This window comes from Pseudophryne corroboree, chromosome 3, assembly GCF_028390025.1.
Source record: "Pseudophryne corroboree isolate aPseCor3 chromosome 3, aPseCor3.hap2, whole genome shotgun sequence".
Classification (NCBI taxonomy): Eukaryota; Metazoa; Chordata; class Amphibia; order Anura; family Myobatrachidae; genus Pseudophryne; species Pseudophryne corroboree.
Genome location: NC_086446.1, coordinates 5,230,763 through 5,247,621, shown reverse-complemented (window position 1 = coordinate 5,247,621; position 16,859 = coordinate 5,230,763). Strand labels below are relative to the sequence as shown.

Below are 16,859 nucleotides of genomic sequence, written 5' to 3'. Positions count from 1 at the left end.
GGCTCGCTTCGCTCGCCACGCTTCGGGCACGGTGGCTCGCTTCGCTCACCACCTAATTACTAAAGGTAATAGTTGGTGGCGTGGACAGTAGAGGAACTATCCCGCTGGCGTAGCTCCTCCCCCTTGTGGCGTAACTCCTCCCCCTTGCGGAAAAGGTCCCTTAGCCCACTTGATTCTAGCCTCTACCGTGCCACCATAGCATTTGCCTACCCTCCCGGAATGGCCGGGAGGCTCCCGAAAATCGGGTGACCCTCCCGGCCCCCCGGAAAGGTGGGCAAGCCTCCCGCTTTCCCCCTCAGCCGCCCGCAACAGAGAACAAGCGGGCGGCCCGAGGGGGTCCGATGACGCGATTCGCGCTGATCGCGTCATCGTAGCTCCGCTCCCCCGCTATGCAGTGCCTCTTTTCCCGGCACAGCACATCGGGGGGCGGAGTCACGATGACGCGACCGTGATGGAACGCCCCTGGACCGCCCATCCTGCTGCCGGCCACGCCCCCAACCCGCCTATCCTGCTGCCGGCCACGCCCCCCATACACCTACAACGCTGCCTCCTCCCGGAGGAGGAGGCAGCAAAGTAGGTAAGCATGCACCATAGGCCTCCCAGCATACACACACTATGGGGACACTCACTACCATGGTAACAGGAAGTCTGGTCACCGCGGGAGAGGGGGATCCTGCACTCATATACCGCCCCCTATATCACTAATCATCCCCCATACACACAGCTGGGAACCCCAGGCCGGAGCCCTCTGCAGCGGTACACCTCCGGAGCCCGGGACACGCCACTTCCGACTGTGCGTTCCACCCTACTTCCGCGTCCCACTCACTTCCGGTCCGTGCGGCCCACCACTCATTCATCCTGTGCGTTCCACTCCACTTCCGCGTACACCTCACATCCGGCCTAATCCCCGCCTCCTGTGCTCCATAACACCCAGGTCTCTAGGTGGGAAGGAGCAGAGAGGAGACATCAGGTAATGGTGCTGTATATTATTATTATACAGGAGGAGCAGCCTGTGGTCTCCTGTTGTTATTATTATACAGGAGGAGTAGCCTGTGGTGTCCTGTTGTTATTTTTATTAAACAGGAGGAGCATCCTGGGGTGTTTTGTTATTATTATTATAATAGAGGGGGAGCAGGCTGTGGTGTCCTGTTGTTATTATACAGGAAGAGCAGCCTGTGTTATCCAGTTGTTGTTATTATTATTATACAGGAGGAACAACCTGTGATGTCCTATTATTATTATTATACAGGATGGGCAGGTGGGGTGTTCTATCATCATCATTATTATCATCATCATTATTATTATTATTATTATTTTTATTATTATTATACAGGAAGAGCAGCCTGTGATGTCCTGTTGTTATTATTATTATTATTTATTATTATTATTATTATACAGGAGGAGCAGCCTGTGATGTCCTGTTGTTGTTGTTGTTGTTGTTGTTGTTATTATTATTATTCAGGAGGAGCAGCCTGTGATGTCCTGTTGTTGTTGTTGTTATTATTATTATTATTATACAGAAGGAGCAGCCTGTGGTATCCTGTTGTTGTTATTATTATTATTATTATTATTATTATTATTATACAGGTGGAGCAGCCTCTGGTGTCCTATTGTTGTTATTTTTATTATTATTTATTATTATTATACAGGTGAAGCAGCCTGTGGTGTGTTGTTTTTGTTGATAATATTATTATTATTATTATTATTATTATACAGGAGGAGCAGCCTGTGGTGTCCTATTATTATAATTTTTATAATAATGGAGGAGCGGCCTGTGGTGTTTTGTTATTATACAGGTGGAGCAGCCTCTGGTGTCCCGTTGCTGTTGTTATTATTATTATAATACAGGTGAAGCAGCCTGTGGTGTGTTGTTGTTCATATTATTATTATTATACTGGAGGAGCAGCCTGTGGTGTCCTATTATTATTATTATTATTATTATTATAATACAGGGGGAGCAGCCTGTGGTGTCTTATTATTATTATTATTATACAGGGGGAGCACCCTCTGGTGTCCTGTTGTTGTTGTTGTTGTTGTTGTTGTTGTTGTTATTATTATACAGGGGGTGCAGCCTGTGGTGTCTTGTTATTTGTTATTATTATTATTATACAGGAAGAGCAGCCTATGGTGTCCTATTATTATTATTATTATACAGGAGTAGCAGCCTGTGGTGTCCTGTTGTTGTTGTTGTTGTTGTTATTATTATTATTATTATTATTATTATTATTATTATTATTATACAGGTGGAGCAGCCTGTGGTTGTTGTTGTTATTATTATTATTATTATTATTATTATTATTATTATTATTATATAGAGGGAGCAGCCTGTGGTGTCCTGTTATTATTATACAGGAGGAGCAGCCTGTGATGTACTGTTGTTGTTATTATTATTATTATTATTATTATTATACAGGAGGAGCAGCCTGTGGTATCCTGTTATTATTATTATACAGGTGGAGCAGCCTCTGGTGTCCTATTGTTATTATTATACAGGTGAAGCAGCATGTGGTGTGTTGTTGTTGTTGATAATATTATTATTATAATACAGGAGGCGCAGCCTGTGGTGTCCTGTTATTATCATTATTATAATAATGGAGGAGCGGCCTGTAGTGTTTTGTTATTATTATTATTATACAGGGGGAGCAGCCTGTGGTGTCCTGTTATTATTATACAGGAGGAGCAGCCTGTGATGTCCTGTTGTTATTATTATTATACATGAGGAGCAGCCTCTGGTGTCCTATTGTTGTTGTTGTTGTTGTTGTTATTATTATTATACAGGTGAAGCAGCCTGTGGTGTGTTGTTGATAATATTATTATTATTATTATTATTATGATACAGGAGGCGCAGCCTGTGGTGTCCTATTATTATCATTATTATAATAATGGAGGAGCGGCCTGTGGTGTTTTGTTGTTGTTGTTGTTATTATTATTATTATTATTATTATACAGGGGGAGCAGCCTGTGGTGTCCTGTTGTTGTTGTTGTTGTTGTTGTTGTTGTTGTTATATACAGGGGGAGCAGCCTGTGGTGTCTTGTTATTTATTATTATTATTATTATTATTATTATTATCATTATTATACTGGGGGAGCAGCCTGTGGTTTCCTATTGTTATACAGGATGAGCAGCCTGTGCTGTCCTATTATTATTATTATTATTATTATTATACAGTGGGAACAGCCTGTGGTGTCCTATTATTATTATTATTATTATTATTATTGTTATACAAGAGGAGCAGCCGGTGGTGTCCTGTTATTATTATTATACAGGGGGTGCAGTCTGTAGTTTCCTTTTATTATTATTATACAGGGGGAGCAGCCTGTGGTGTCCTGTTGTTGTTGTTATTATTATTATTATACATGGGGAGCAGCCTGTGGTTTCCTATTGTTATACAGGAGGAGCAGCCTGTGGTATCCTGTTATTATTATTTTACAAGGGAAGCAGCCTGTGGTGTTCTGATATTATTATTATAATTTATTATTATTATTATTATACAGGGGGGTGCAGTATGTAGTTTCCTTTTATTATTATTATTATTATTATTATACAGGGGGAGCAGCCTGTGGTGTCCTGTTGTTGTTGTTGTTGTTGTTGTTGTTGTTGTTATTATTAATGGGGAGCAGCCTGTGGTTTTCTATCGTTATACAGGAGGAGCAGCCTGTGGTATCCTGTTATTATTATTTTACAGGGGGAGCAGCCTGTGGTGTTCAGATATTATAATAATAATAATTAATTATTATTATACAGGGGGAGCTGCCTGTGGAGTCCTGTTGTTGTTATTATTGTTATTATTATTTTCTGCTGCAGGGTACACTGAGCTCCACAAGGATTAACATCAGGGTGTAGAGTAGGATCTTGATCCGAGGCACCAACAGGCTCAAAGCTTTTGACTGTTCCCAAGATGCACAGCGCCGCCTCCTCTATAACCCCGCCTCCGTGCACAGGAGCTCAGTTTGTAGGTTGGTGCCATGCAGTAAGCAGGCACTTAACAGGGGGCTGCCTCAAGCAGCCTATTCATAGCTTTATTTTAAAGAAAGAAGATTCTTTTACATCTACAAGGGCTACAGCAGACTAAGGTCTTTATAGACATTTTTGGCTGCAGCTCCGACACCCCCAGCGGCACTGTATACTCCCGCGCCCTGGTTGCCGGGTCACTGTAGCGGAGGCGCCGCTTTCTTCATAGAGGTCAGTCACACACACACCGCCATCCTCCCGGATCGTGAGGCCGCAGATAAGTGGGAGGTAAGGGGCTTCTGTGCCCGTATTTTACTGCGATCCAGCGCAGCCATAGGAGGCCCGCTGCGCGCGAGCTGGCACGGACACTGAGTACTGGGCAGCCGCTCCACTAGCCACCAGGGACAGTTAAGGGGCACATGTCTGGGGTTTTTCTACTATATTACCCCCGCAGCGCCCGGTGGGGATGCCAGCAAGGGGAGCAGGCCGGACCTGAGGACCCTCCCCCCAGCCCCAGGGTGCCATTTCTGCAATGTTCCCACCCTAGAGCTGCATATCTCTCCCTCACTCCTGACCAGCGGCCATTACAGATAAAGCCTTGCTGTTCCTGGGACTGCTGGGGCAAATCCTCCTCTGTGGAACTGCCTGACTTCCAGTGCTGTGCTTCTTACAGGACACTTAGTATTCTACCTTTCACTGGGACAGTGTTAGTTAAGAAAGAGTGCATACTGCCAGGGCTGTGTGGTACAAACACCCTGTGATATACATCCAGTGTTTACTGTGCTTTGATATATCTATTGTTAACACATATAGCCATACTGAGTATTACTTTGTATTGCTAGTCCAGTGCAGTTTATGGTGTATAATTTCTGCATGGTACGTGTGTGACTATATCTGTGTGTGTGCATGTAGCTGCTGTGTGGCTGCCTTATTACAGGGTATTTCACTCAGCGTGCTATTCCTATATTACTATACCTGAGGGGGCCAAGTGTACCAGGTTTCTTTCTGTTTAATATAGGATTGTATCACAAGATATACTTGCAGTGTATTTGTACTTGTAATTTATAGTCACCATATATTCTATATCTCTTGACTCCCGGTCTGTGCTTTCATAGGCACACTTTACTGAGAGTTCTTGCTAGGTATATTGCTGCTACACTTTGTACCTGGTTTGCCCATTGCTGTGCACATAGTTATGTCTGCTACACGTGGCAACGACGCTGGGGCTTCTCCCACACTGCGTGGTAGTGAGGCCGCGGACGTGATGGAGAATAATATGGCAGCTGAGAGTTCAAGTTCAGGGGGTTCTTTACCCCCCCAGTGGGTCAGTATCACCTGGGGCATCACAAGACCCATCTTGGGCTACATTTTCCACGTTGTTAAGCACGCTTGTAATTAAATTGATGCCCCCTGTAGGACCACCTGTGCGACTTCAGCAGTTTATGGTCCCTGCTGTTAACCCGCCATGGGCGGATCAACTTTCCACTCCGTTTCAGCATTTGAACTGGTCTATGACTAAATCTAAGTGTCACTCTCGCCCGCCTAAGACTAAGTCGTCTTCTAAACGGGCCATTACCTCCTCCCAATCCACTGCTATCCCAGACAAGTCCTCTGACGAGGACGGCACATATACTGACCCCACAGACACTGACACTGATGCTTCTGATGGGGAAGGAAAGTCATTAGTGGATGTTCCGGATCTGATTGAAGCAATCAGGCTCACTCTTCAGGTGTCTGATGATCCTGATCATGAGACTGTCTCCAAGAAACCGGATAGACAAAATAGTGCCGGGAGCAAACTCCTGGCGCTATTCAACTGTCAGTGAATTGAATTGACCCCTCTGAGTCGCCACTTTTTTGAGGATAAGCCTTCTATGTTCTAAAAATCTGGTATTTAGTGAGCAAATAGTCCTGCCTACATATTGAATCCCGCAACTGCATGTGATTAAGTAAATCACATACGTGGTTTGACAGTTTATTCCGCTGTGCTAATGATAGCCTCGTCAGCAGAAAGCTTTCATATGGACTCCCTGCCTCTCCTATGATACCTCTCTTTGGAAAGGGCATACCACGGCTATCCGGATCACCTCTCTGCACTGCAACTGACGAGAATCAGCGTTACTACAAACACGAGTGCTAGTTACTCCAGCAAAATGGGGGTGAGCATAATCATCTCACATTCAATCACCTTACCCCGTGGGTTCTCCAAAGTATACTAGTATACCATCTGTGGACATTACCCGCTTAATCACTTTTTCAAATGGACCGCTACCCTAGTTATTAAAAATCTAGGAATATTGACGAACAGGACGCTGTGGGCGGGTTGGGGGGGAAATCGGGTACGGCACGGGTATTGCACATACGGGTATATGCATGTGTATGTATATTTGCTTTATATTAATTTTTTATTTATTTATTTATTTTTTTCTCTTCTTATTGTAATTTCTTTCTTCTATTATATTCGAAAGTACAAATATGGGTCAGTTGACTGAGTTGGATTTCAGATCAGTAATACAGATGATCTTCAGAGGTCTTGTTACATACCATGATGATGCTGTTGATTGTTTATAACAGATTTATCTCTTGACTAAAGACTCAATTGTATTTTTGTTCTGTTTTCTTATAATACCCTTATATCAAAGATTTGAAACATACTGAACATCTATGTATGTATAACATGTATTGCTTTAATAAAAAAATTATGTTTAGAAAAAATCTAGGAATATGAGTTTATATATGCATTATTGTTCCACTCATTGCTATCTTTTTCACTATTGGAATAGTGTGTATGAATTTTATGCAATAATTGTTTTTTATGTGTTTAATAAATCATAATACATTTTAAGCGCTTCTTAATTGTTTGATAACACTAACAATTCTCTATATACACCGAATAAGAGACTTTTGGCTCACTATCTTCTCTCTGTGGAGGTATGTAAAAATTGGGAAACCCCTCCGCCTGTAGATTCTCATGTGGCGCGTATGCTTGTTTCCTCTGCCCTGCCAGTAACTAACGTCACCTCTCTGAAGGAACCGACAGATAGACATGTGGAGGGCTGCTAACAAGCAATTTATACCCTAACGGGGGCTGTGCATAGGCCAACCATTGCAGCGACTTGGGCTGCTGAATCTGTTGAGGCGTGGGCTCAGGAGCTTGAGGCGGAACTGCCTTCCAACGCTTCTAAGCATGCTTGACAATATTGCTCGTATATTGCCACTGCTTCTCTGTACCTTAAGGAGGCGGCCTCCGATGCCGGGGTGCTCGCGGCCATGGCTACTACTACGTCTGTCTTGGCCAGACGTATCCATTAGTTGAGATCCTGGTCGGTGGATATGGATTCCAAGAAAACCTTGGAGGTGCTTCTTTTCAAGGGAGACATTCTCTTTGGAGAAGACCTCAATAAGATTGTGGCTGATCTGGCTACTGCTAAAACAGCTTGCCTACCTAGTACGGCTCCTTCCGCACAGAAGGCTAAAAGTACTTTCCCTCTGCCCTTTCGTCCTCCAGGAAAAGCAAAAGGTCAGGCGTCCCCAAAGCAAGCTTGTGCTTCCATACCTGCCAAGCCCAGACTGAAGCTTGCCTGGGCCGCCTGTCAGCCAGCTTCCAAAACTGACGGGACGGGCCTCCCTCTGGGGGATCCCAGGGTGGGGGGCCGACTTCTAGGTTTTGCCCAGGAATGTTTGAAGACCACTTCAGATACCTGGGTAAGGGAATTCGTCACCCGAAGTTACGCCATACCCTTCAAGAATCGTCCCTCTCATCGATTTTGCCTGACAGATGTGCCTCTGGATCCGTCAAAGGCACTCGGTGGTACATTCCCTCCTGACCACAGGAGTGATGGTACAGGTGCCTCTGGCTAAGAGAGGCAAGGGGTACTATTCACCGCTGTTCCTAGTCCCGAAACCGAACGGATCCTCGCGGCCCATTCTCAATCTGAAGTCCTTGAATAAGCATGTGCGGATGTCCAAGTTTCGTATGGAAACACTGCGCTCCATTGTTCTGGTCTTGGAGCCTGGGGACTATATGGTCTCTCTGGACATACAGGATGCTTACCTATATATTCCTATTGCGGTATCTCATCAGCAGTACCTGAGGTTTGCGGTGGGCAACCTTCATTACCAATTTCGGGCATTAACCTTTGGTTTGACAACGGCTCCCTGAGTTTTCACCAAAGTTATGGCGGTCATGACAGCTACTCTCCACCGTCAAGGGGTCAGGATCCTACCGTACTTGGACGATTTGTTGATCCTGGCAAATTCCCCAGAATTTCTCCTGTGTCATCTCGATCTGACGGTCCAGTGCAGGAAAGCCCACGGGTGGCTGATCAACTGAAAGAAATCCTCCCTGGTTCCTGCTCATAGCATGTTACCTCTGGGAGCATTATTGGACACTAACAACCAATGGTTGTTCCTGGCTCAGGATAAAGTCCTCAAGCTTCAGGACAGGATTCGTTGCTTCCTATCTCGTCTGCAAGTTCGGCAATGCAAGTGCTGGGGCTCATGGTGTCGGCTTTCGACATGGTGGAGTATGCTCAATTCCACTCTCGCCCTCTGCAGAAATTAATTCTGACCAAGTGGGCCTGCCTGCCTCACCGGATCAGATCTCGCATGATCTCATTTTCTCCAGAGGTCCACCTGTCACTGAGCTGGTGGCTACAAGACCAACAATTGAGCAGGGGCCATCCCATCTGGATATCCAACTGGGTCCGTCTGACGACGGAAGCCAGTCTGAGAGGTTGGGGCGCGGTGTTAGAACAACACTCTTTTCAGGGTCAGTTGACCAAGGAGGAGTCTCTGCTCCCGATTAATATTCTGGAACTGCGGGCAGTGTTCAATGTGTTGACAATGGCCCAGCATCTCATACAGAACAGACCTGTTCAAGTACAGTCGGACAACGCTACCACGGTGGTGTACATAAATCATCAAGGTGGCACTCGAAGCCGCATGGCCCTGAGGTAAGTATCACGGATTCTTCAGTGGACAGAACGCCGGCCATATCCGCAGTGTTCATTCCGGGCGTCCTGAACTGGGAAGAGGACTATCTCAGTCATCGGGACGTACATGCCGGAGAGTGGAGCCTCCATCTGGAGGTGTTTCAACTTCTCGTGGACATGTGGGGCTCTCCAGATGTGGATCTGATGGCGTCTCTACACAATCACAAGGTTCCGGTCTTCGGAACAAGAACAAGGGATCCTTAAGTGTTGCTCTGGAAATTCCATGGAACTTTCAACTACCGTATGTGTTCCCTCCGGTGTCACTCCTGCCCAGAGTAATACGGAAATTCAAGCAAGAGGGAGGAAACTGCTTCTGGTCACTCCATGGCCCAGACAGCACTGGTTCTCCGATCTACTGGGTCTCTCGTGCGATCGTCCCCTTCTACTTCCACAACGACCAGACCTCCTCGTTCAGGGCCCTTGTGTTTACCAGGATTTGGCCCATCTGGCTTTGACAACATGGCTCTTGAAGCTTCCGTCCTGAGGGCCAAGGGTTTTTCTGAGGCGGTCATTCAAACTATGTTGAAGGCCCGTAAGCCGGCTTCTGCTCGGATCTATCATAGGGTTTGGATTGCTTACTTTACGTGGAGTGCGTCTCACAATCATGACGTTTTCAAGTTTAGTACAGCCAAACTATTGGCCTTTCTACAACAGGGCCTGGACTTACGCCTGCGTCTGGCCTCCCTCAAGGTTCACATCTCTGCCTTTTCGGTTTGGTTTCAGAGAAAAATTGTTACCCTACCTTATGTACATGCGTTCACTCAGGGTGTGTTGCGGTTTTTAGCCTCCTTATGTGCCATCTGTGGCACCCTGGGACTTGATGGTGGTTTTGGAGGCCTTACAAGAGTCTTTGTTTTAGCCTCTTGCCTCCGCTGACCTTAAGTGGCTTTCACTTAAAGTCCTATTCTTGCTGGCTATTGCTTCAGCTAGAAGGGTGTCGGACTTGGGTGCCTTATCCTGTAAGTCTCCCTATTTGATTTTTCACCATGACCGGGCGGTTCTTAGAACGCGGCCAGGTTATTTACCTAAGGTGGTGTCTTCCTTCCACCTTAACCAGGAGATTGTGGTTCCGGCCTCTAATTCTCCTGAGTTGCCTTCCAAAGAGCGGTCTTTGGATGTGGTATGGGCTCTCCGTATCTATGTGAAGAGAACTTCCTCCATTAGGAAATCTGATTCTCTTTTTGTTGTTTGGTTTTCACAAACGTGGCTGGCCTACTTCCAAGCAGATTTTGGACAGATGGATTAGAATGGTGATTGCACATGCTTATATACAGGCTGGTCATCCAGTTCCTGCTACCATCAAAGCCCATTCTACTCAGTCGGTTGGACCTTCTTGGGCGGCCCACCGTGGTTCGACCCTTGAACAATTGTGCAAGGCGGCAACGTGGTCTTCCAGGAACATGTTTATAATGTTCTATGCCTGTGACACCGCCGCTTGCCAGGATGCTTCCTTTTGACGCCGGGTACTTGTGCCCGCTACAGTGCGTCCCCTCCCATATGGAACTGCTTTAGGACAACCCCGATGTTAATCCTTGAAGAGCCCATTGTACCTCGCAGAAAGGTATTTAACAATGGTAAGTTCTTATCATAAATCTTGTTTTATTATTATACAGGGGGAGCAGTCTGAATTTGCCTTTTATTATTATTATTATTATTATTATTATTATTATTATTATTATTTTATTATTATTATTATTATTATTATAATACAGGGGGAGCAGCCTATTGTGTCCTGTTGTTGTTATTATTATTATTGAGGGGGAGCAGCCTGTGGTGTCCTGTTGTTGTTGTTTTTGTTGTTGATATTATACAGGGGTAGCAGCCTGTGGTGCCCAATATTGAGTCTTAAACACACTGACCAGGACTCTATGGCTGGTGGGAAACAGGATACTTACTGGTCTCTCAGTGTCACATATTATATGTTATATGTATTATATGTGCAGTATTATACTTTTTCCTAGGCACTGAAGCTGTGAAGAAACAGAGGCTTCAGTTGTACCATCTGTATTGTCACTGATTCTTTGAGAATGGACATAGACAGACATCAGAAGATGGAGAGGATAGTACATCTTTCTCTAGAGATCATCTACCTGCTGACTGGGGAGGTGAGGGGATCTAGGAGCGTCACAGTGATGTCATGTATATATATAATAATAATACAGGTACATGACTGGGGAGGTGAGGAGATCTGGGAGCGTCACAGTGACATCACTTATATCTATAGTAATAATACAGGGACACGACTGAGGAGGTGAGGGGATCTGGGAGCGTCACAGTGATGTCATTTATATCTATAATAATAATACAGGGACATGACTGGGGAGGTGAGGGGATCTGGGAGCGTCACAGTGACATCACCTATATCTATAGTAATAATACAGGAACATGACAGGGGAGGTGAGGGGATCTGGGAGCATCACAGTGACATCACATATCTATAGTAATAATACAGGGACATGATTGGGGAGGTGAGGGAACCTGGGAGTGTATACATAGATATTTTGTTTTTCCCCTAATACACAGGATTACATGTTAGTGAAGAAGACATTCGGTGAGTGTGAGACACCCAGCAGCCCTCCCCGTGTGTCAGGAGGACTGAGTAGGACCCAGATCCCTATCATGGTTCCTCCACCTCACTCACTGATACAGGAGAGACACAATGACCAGAAGATCCTGGAACTCACCAACAAGATCATTCAGCCGCTGACTGGAAAGGTGATTTCTGGGAATGGGGAATTATACAGTAACACCAGGGGACGTGTCTGGGTGATGACTGGAGAGGTGACTGCTGGGAATGGGACATTATACAGTAACACCAGGGGATGTGTCTGGGTGATGACTGTAGAGGTGACTGCTGGGAATGGGACATTATACAGTAACACCAGGGGATGTCTCTGGGTGATGACTGGAGAGGTGACTGCTGGGAATGGGGCATTATACAGTAACACCAGGGGATGTGTCTGGGTGATGACTGGAGAGGTGACTGCTGGAAATGGGACATTATACAGTAACACCAGGGGATGTGTCTGGGTGATGACTGGAGAGGTGACTGCTGGAAATGGGACATTATACAGTAACACCAGGGGATGTGTCTGGGTGATGACTGGAGAGGTGACTGCTGGGAATGGGGCATTATACAGTAATACCAGGGGATGTGTCTGGGTGATGACTGGAGAGGTGACTGCTGGGAATGGGGCATTATACAGTAATACCAGGGGATGTGTCTGGGTGATGACTGGAGAGGTGACTGCTGGGAATGGGGCATTATACAGTAACACCAGGGGATGTGTCTGGGTGATGACTGGAGAGGTGACTGCTGGGAATGGGGCATTATACAGTAACACCAGGGGATGTGTCTGGGTGATGACTGGAGAGGTGACTGCTGGGAATGGGACATTATACAGTAACACCGGGGGATGTGTCTGGGTGATGACTGGAGAGGTGATTGCTGGGAATGGGACATTATACAGTAACACCAGGGGATGTGTTTGGGTGATGACTGGAGAGGTGACTGCTGGGAATGGGACATTATACAGTAACACCGGGGGATGTGTCTGGGTGATGACTGGAGAGGTGACTCCTGGGAATGGGGCATTATACAGTAACACCAGGGGATGTGTCTGGGTGATGACTGGAGAGGTGACTGCTGGGAATGGGATATTATACAGTAACACCGGGGGATGTGTCTGGGTGATGACTGGAGAGGTGACTGCTGGGAATGGGACATTATACAGTAACACCGGGGGATGTGTCTGGGTGATGACTGGAGAGGTGACTCCTGGGAATGGGGCATTATACAGTAACACCAGGGGATGTGTCTGGGTGATGACTGGAGAGGTGACTGCTGGGAATGGGACATTATACAGTAACACCGGGGGATGTGTCTGGGTGATGACTGGAGAGGTGACTGCTGGGAATGGGGCATTATATAGTAACACCAGGGGATGTGTCTGGGTGATGACTGGAGAGGTGGCTGCTGGGAATGGGACATTATACAGTAACACCAGGGGATGTGTCTGGATGATGACTGGAGAGGTGACTGCTGGGAATGGGGCATTATACAGTAACACCAGGGGATGTGTCTGGGTGAGGACTGTATCACTGTGTGTCAGGTTCCTATAAGGTGTCAGGATGTCACAGTCTATGTCTCCATGCAGGAGGGGGAGTATATAGAGGAACACAGGGGTCTGTACAAGGACGTGATGATGGAGAATCACCAGCCCCTCACATCACTGGGTAAGAGGAGACCGTCCGTATTGTACAGGGGACGGCAGGTATGGGGGCCCCATATATACACACATCATCTGATAATCACATATATACACTGTACTCGGTCACTGTGTGTCTCTTACAGATGGTCGCAGTAACAGAGATACCCCAGAGAGATGTACCCATCCTCTGTATTCCCAGGATTGTACAGAGAATCACAGGATCCCACAGGAGGATCAGGTTGGTGGGATTTAGGGTCTCACCAAATTTACCAAAGTGACTGTCACTATATGATCTGTAGAGAAGCTGTGTGACTTATACACTGATATTATACTGTTTTCTCCTAGTGAATTGAGACTTTATTATTTTGTTGATCTTTTAGGGTGAATATATGGCTTATATTACGGCGGAATATATAGAGAGAGAAGAAGAGACGTATGTGACTGATATTAGGGCAGAAGATATAAAGGGAGAAGAAGAGACGTGTGTGACTGATATGTTGGCAGAAGATATAAAGGGAGAAGAAGAGACGTATGTGACTAATATAAAGGCTGAAGATATAGAGGGAGAAGAAGAGACGTATATGACTGATATGAGGGCAGAAGATATAGAGCGAGAAGAAGAGACGTATATGACTGATCTAAAGGCAGAAGATACAGAGGGAGAAGAAGAGACGTATGTGACGAATATAAAGGCAGAAGATATAGAGGGAGTAGGTGAGACGTATGTGACTGATATAAAGGCAGAAGATACAGAGGGAAAAGTAGAGACGTATGTGAGGAGAGATCAGCAGTGTGAGGAGGAGGAGATCCCTGCAGATATCAGCAAAGGTGAGTAATAAACACTTATTATAGAAAAGAATCACATATTCTCTCTCAGTCACTACAGCAATCTCTTATCCTACACCTTCCTCTGTCAGTACAAACTATTGAGGGAAATGTATCTGCCCAGCGATTCCAGAACCACTGTTCATTATTATACTACTGGTCTCCCTTTCTCATCATGTCACTGTGTGTTACCAGCCCCGAGATCTGACCAGTCTCCTCCCCACACTCTCTGGTGTATCTAATACATCAGGAGCCATCAGCCCCTTTTATACTTCTGCTCTCCCCCTCGGATCATGTCACTGTGTGTTACCAGCCCAGAGATCTGACCAGTCTCCTCCCCACACTCTCTGGTGTATCTCATGCATCAGGAGCCATCGGGCTGATGGCTCCTGATGCATGAGATACACCAGAGTATTATACTCCTGCTCTCCCCCTCACATCATGTCACTGTGTGTTACCAGCCCGGAGATCTGACCAGTCTCCTTTCCACACTCTCTGGTGTATCTCATACATCAGGAGCCATCAGCCCCTATTACACTCCTGCTCTCCCCCTTACATCATGTCACTCTCTGGTATATCTCAAACAGTATAAGGGAAGTTGCATTAGTGATTCCATTACTGATGAATGGGATAAGATGTTGTATGCCCTTAACTCCTGGTCTAGTACAACATTTGAAGTTATTATGGCCAAATAATAATACATTTTGTATGAGGTGTTCTGTCCTAAAGTAAATGTGTATCCTCTGACCATCAAGAAGAATTGTACTTCTGTGACATTTATGTTGTGACTGTCCAAGCATCTGCAGCAAGGGACTTATCTTTTTAAACACATTGAGCAAGAAACATCTTTCCTCAAGATGTCTATATCTGCCTGTCTCCTGTGACTACCAGGGATGCGGCAACTTTCTTACACTAAGCCTAAAGAACTGTACTTTTATTTCAGACGAACCATGTACCACAAATTTATTTTCTTCATTGCATTCCATAGTTTTTTCTCTAAAACAATAACATCCTTTATTCTCCCTGCGACTCACCCCCTGTACACATTGCCCCCTTAATTATCCACTCCCCTCTTATTAACACTCATGAGATTTTTACTTTTTATCTTTCTACTTTGACAATAACATCCACAACCGGTCACCATAAAAAAAAATTCACAAACCTCTTACAACTGTATGTATCTTTCTCTCCTGCTTCTATTAGCTGGTGACATTTCACCTAATCCAGGCCCCAAACACTTGCCCCACTCACATTCATCTGATTCACAGCAATATAGAAATCCAGCTAACCTCATAAACATCACATGTCACCCTCCAAATCACTAAAATGTGGCTTATGGAATGCATGCTCCGTTTGTAACAACTTAACATCCGTTCATGACCTTTTCATATCTAACAACTTCAACCTGCTGGCTATTACAGGAACATGGCTCACACAACCAGACTTGGCCTCCCCTGCTGCACTGTCACACAGTGGTGTCTACTTCACACACACCCCCAGGCCTGGTAATTGTAAAGGAGGTGGGGTTGGATTATTACTATCCCAATCTTTTGCATACACAGTTCTACAACAGGTTCCATCAGTCATATTTACATCATATGAAATACATTGATTTAGGATATACACTCCTTTCTCTCTGTATATTGCAGCTATCTCTGGCCCACCTGGGCAACCCAACCAATTTCTAGAAGATTTTTCTGCCTGGCTCCCTCACTTCTCCACCATCATCATGAGAGATTTCAATATTGCTATTGATAGTCCAAAATCTACTGCTCTTGCTTACAAACTTCTCTCTCTAACCTCCTCCTCAGCATCTCCCAATGGACTGACTCCTTTACTCATCAGGAGGGCCACTGCCTTGATCTAGTATTTCACCAGACTATGCTCAGTTTCTGACTTTACTAACACCCCTTTTCCTCTCTCAGATCACAACCTTATCACCTGTATGCTCTCCTCCAATACTTCAAACTCAGTGTCACTGAAGTCCTCCAATCCTCCTCAAACCCGCAGAAATAGTAATGCAAGTATTCTTCATTTCTGCATTCACTTCTCTTGAGATGGCTGTATCACACCTGAAGCAGACTCTAGAGATAGCTCTTGATGAATTGGGTCCAGCTACCCATCACACTCCACGTAGGCCTAGATGTCAACCATGGCAATCTAAAGTAACAAGACACCTACAAAAACTGTCACGTAAAGTTGAACGCCAGTGGCGTAAATCTGGTACTCCAACTGACTTCCTCACATATAAGACTGTCTACCACTCTTATCATAATGCCCTGGACACTGCCAAACAAACATAATTCCAAACTCTCATCTCTGCTTAAGCCCCTAACCCCAAATGACTTTTTAATACATTTAAATCACTTCTTAACCCTCCTTCACCCAACCCACCAGCCACTATCAAGTCGCAAGGTCTTGTTTCCTACTTTAAGATAAGATTGATAAGATCAAAGATGGAATGGTATGCTCTTCCTCAACCAGTGACCTACTCAATTTCCTACCTGAACCCTCTGGCACTTTCTCTTCGTTTGAGCCCACAAATGAAGAAGTATCAACACTCTTCTCATCCTGCTACTCTACTACCTCTCCTCTTGATCCTATACCCTCAGAAATAAGTAAATCTCTTTTCTCCTGTGCTCAACCCCCCTTTAACTAACATCTGTAACCTCTCTCTCTCTCTCTCTCTCTCTCTACTGGTATCTTTCCTTCACTGTTCAAGCATGCAGTGATTACTCCCATTCTGACAAAACAAAAATCTGACCCTAACTCTCTCTCTCTCTCAAACTACCATCCCATTTCTCAGCTCCCTTCCCTCTCCAAGCTACTTAAGAAACTTGCCTTGAACACTTTCTTTTTTTTCCCAAAAGTTTTTAT

The 16,859-nt window shown here is 45.3% G+C and overlaps 1 protein-coding gene across 1 annotated transcript in view; it reads left to right on the top strand.

The window, feature by feature from the left end:
• The first annotated feature begins 619 nt into the window (after positions 1–619).
• The window catches only part of LOC135054505 (oocyte zinc finger protein XlCOF6-like), a 74,606-nt gene continuing 58,366 nt past the window's right edge, over positions 620–16,859 (top strand). The window contains exons 1-5 of the mRNA XM_063957625.1: positions 620–970; positions 10,908–11,051; positions 11,470–11,661; positions 13,104–13,182; positions 13,301–13,395. Coding sequence (XP_063813695.1) covers positions 10,974–11,051; positions 11,470–11,661; positions 13,104–13,182; positions 13,301–13,395 — 444 coding nt within the window. The 5' untranslated portion in view covers positions 620–970; positions 10,908–10,973. The remainder of the gene's footprint in view (positions 971–10,907; positions 11,052–11,469; positions 11,662–13,103; positions 13,183–13,300; positions 13,396–16,859) is intronic.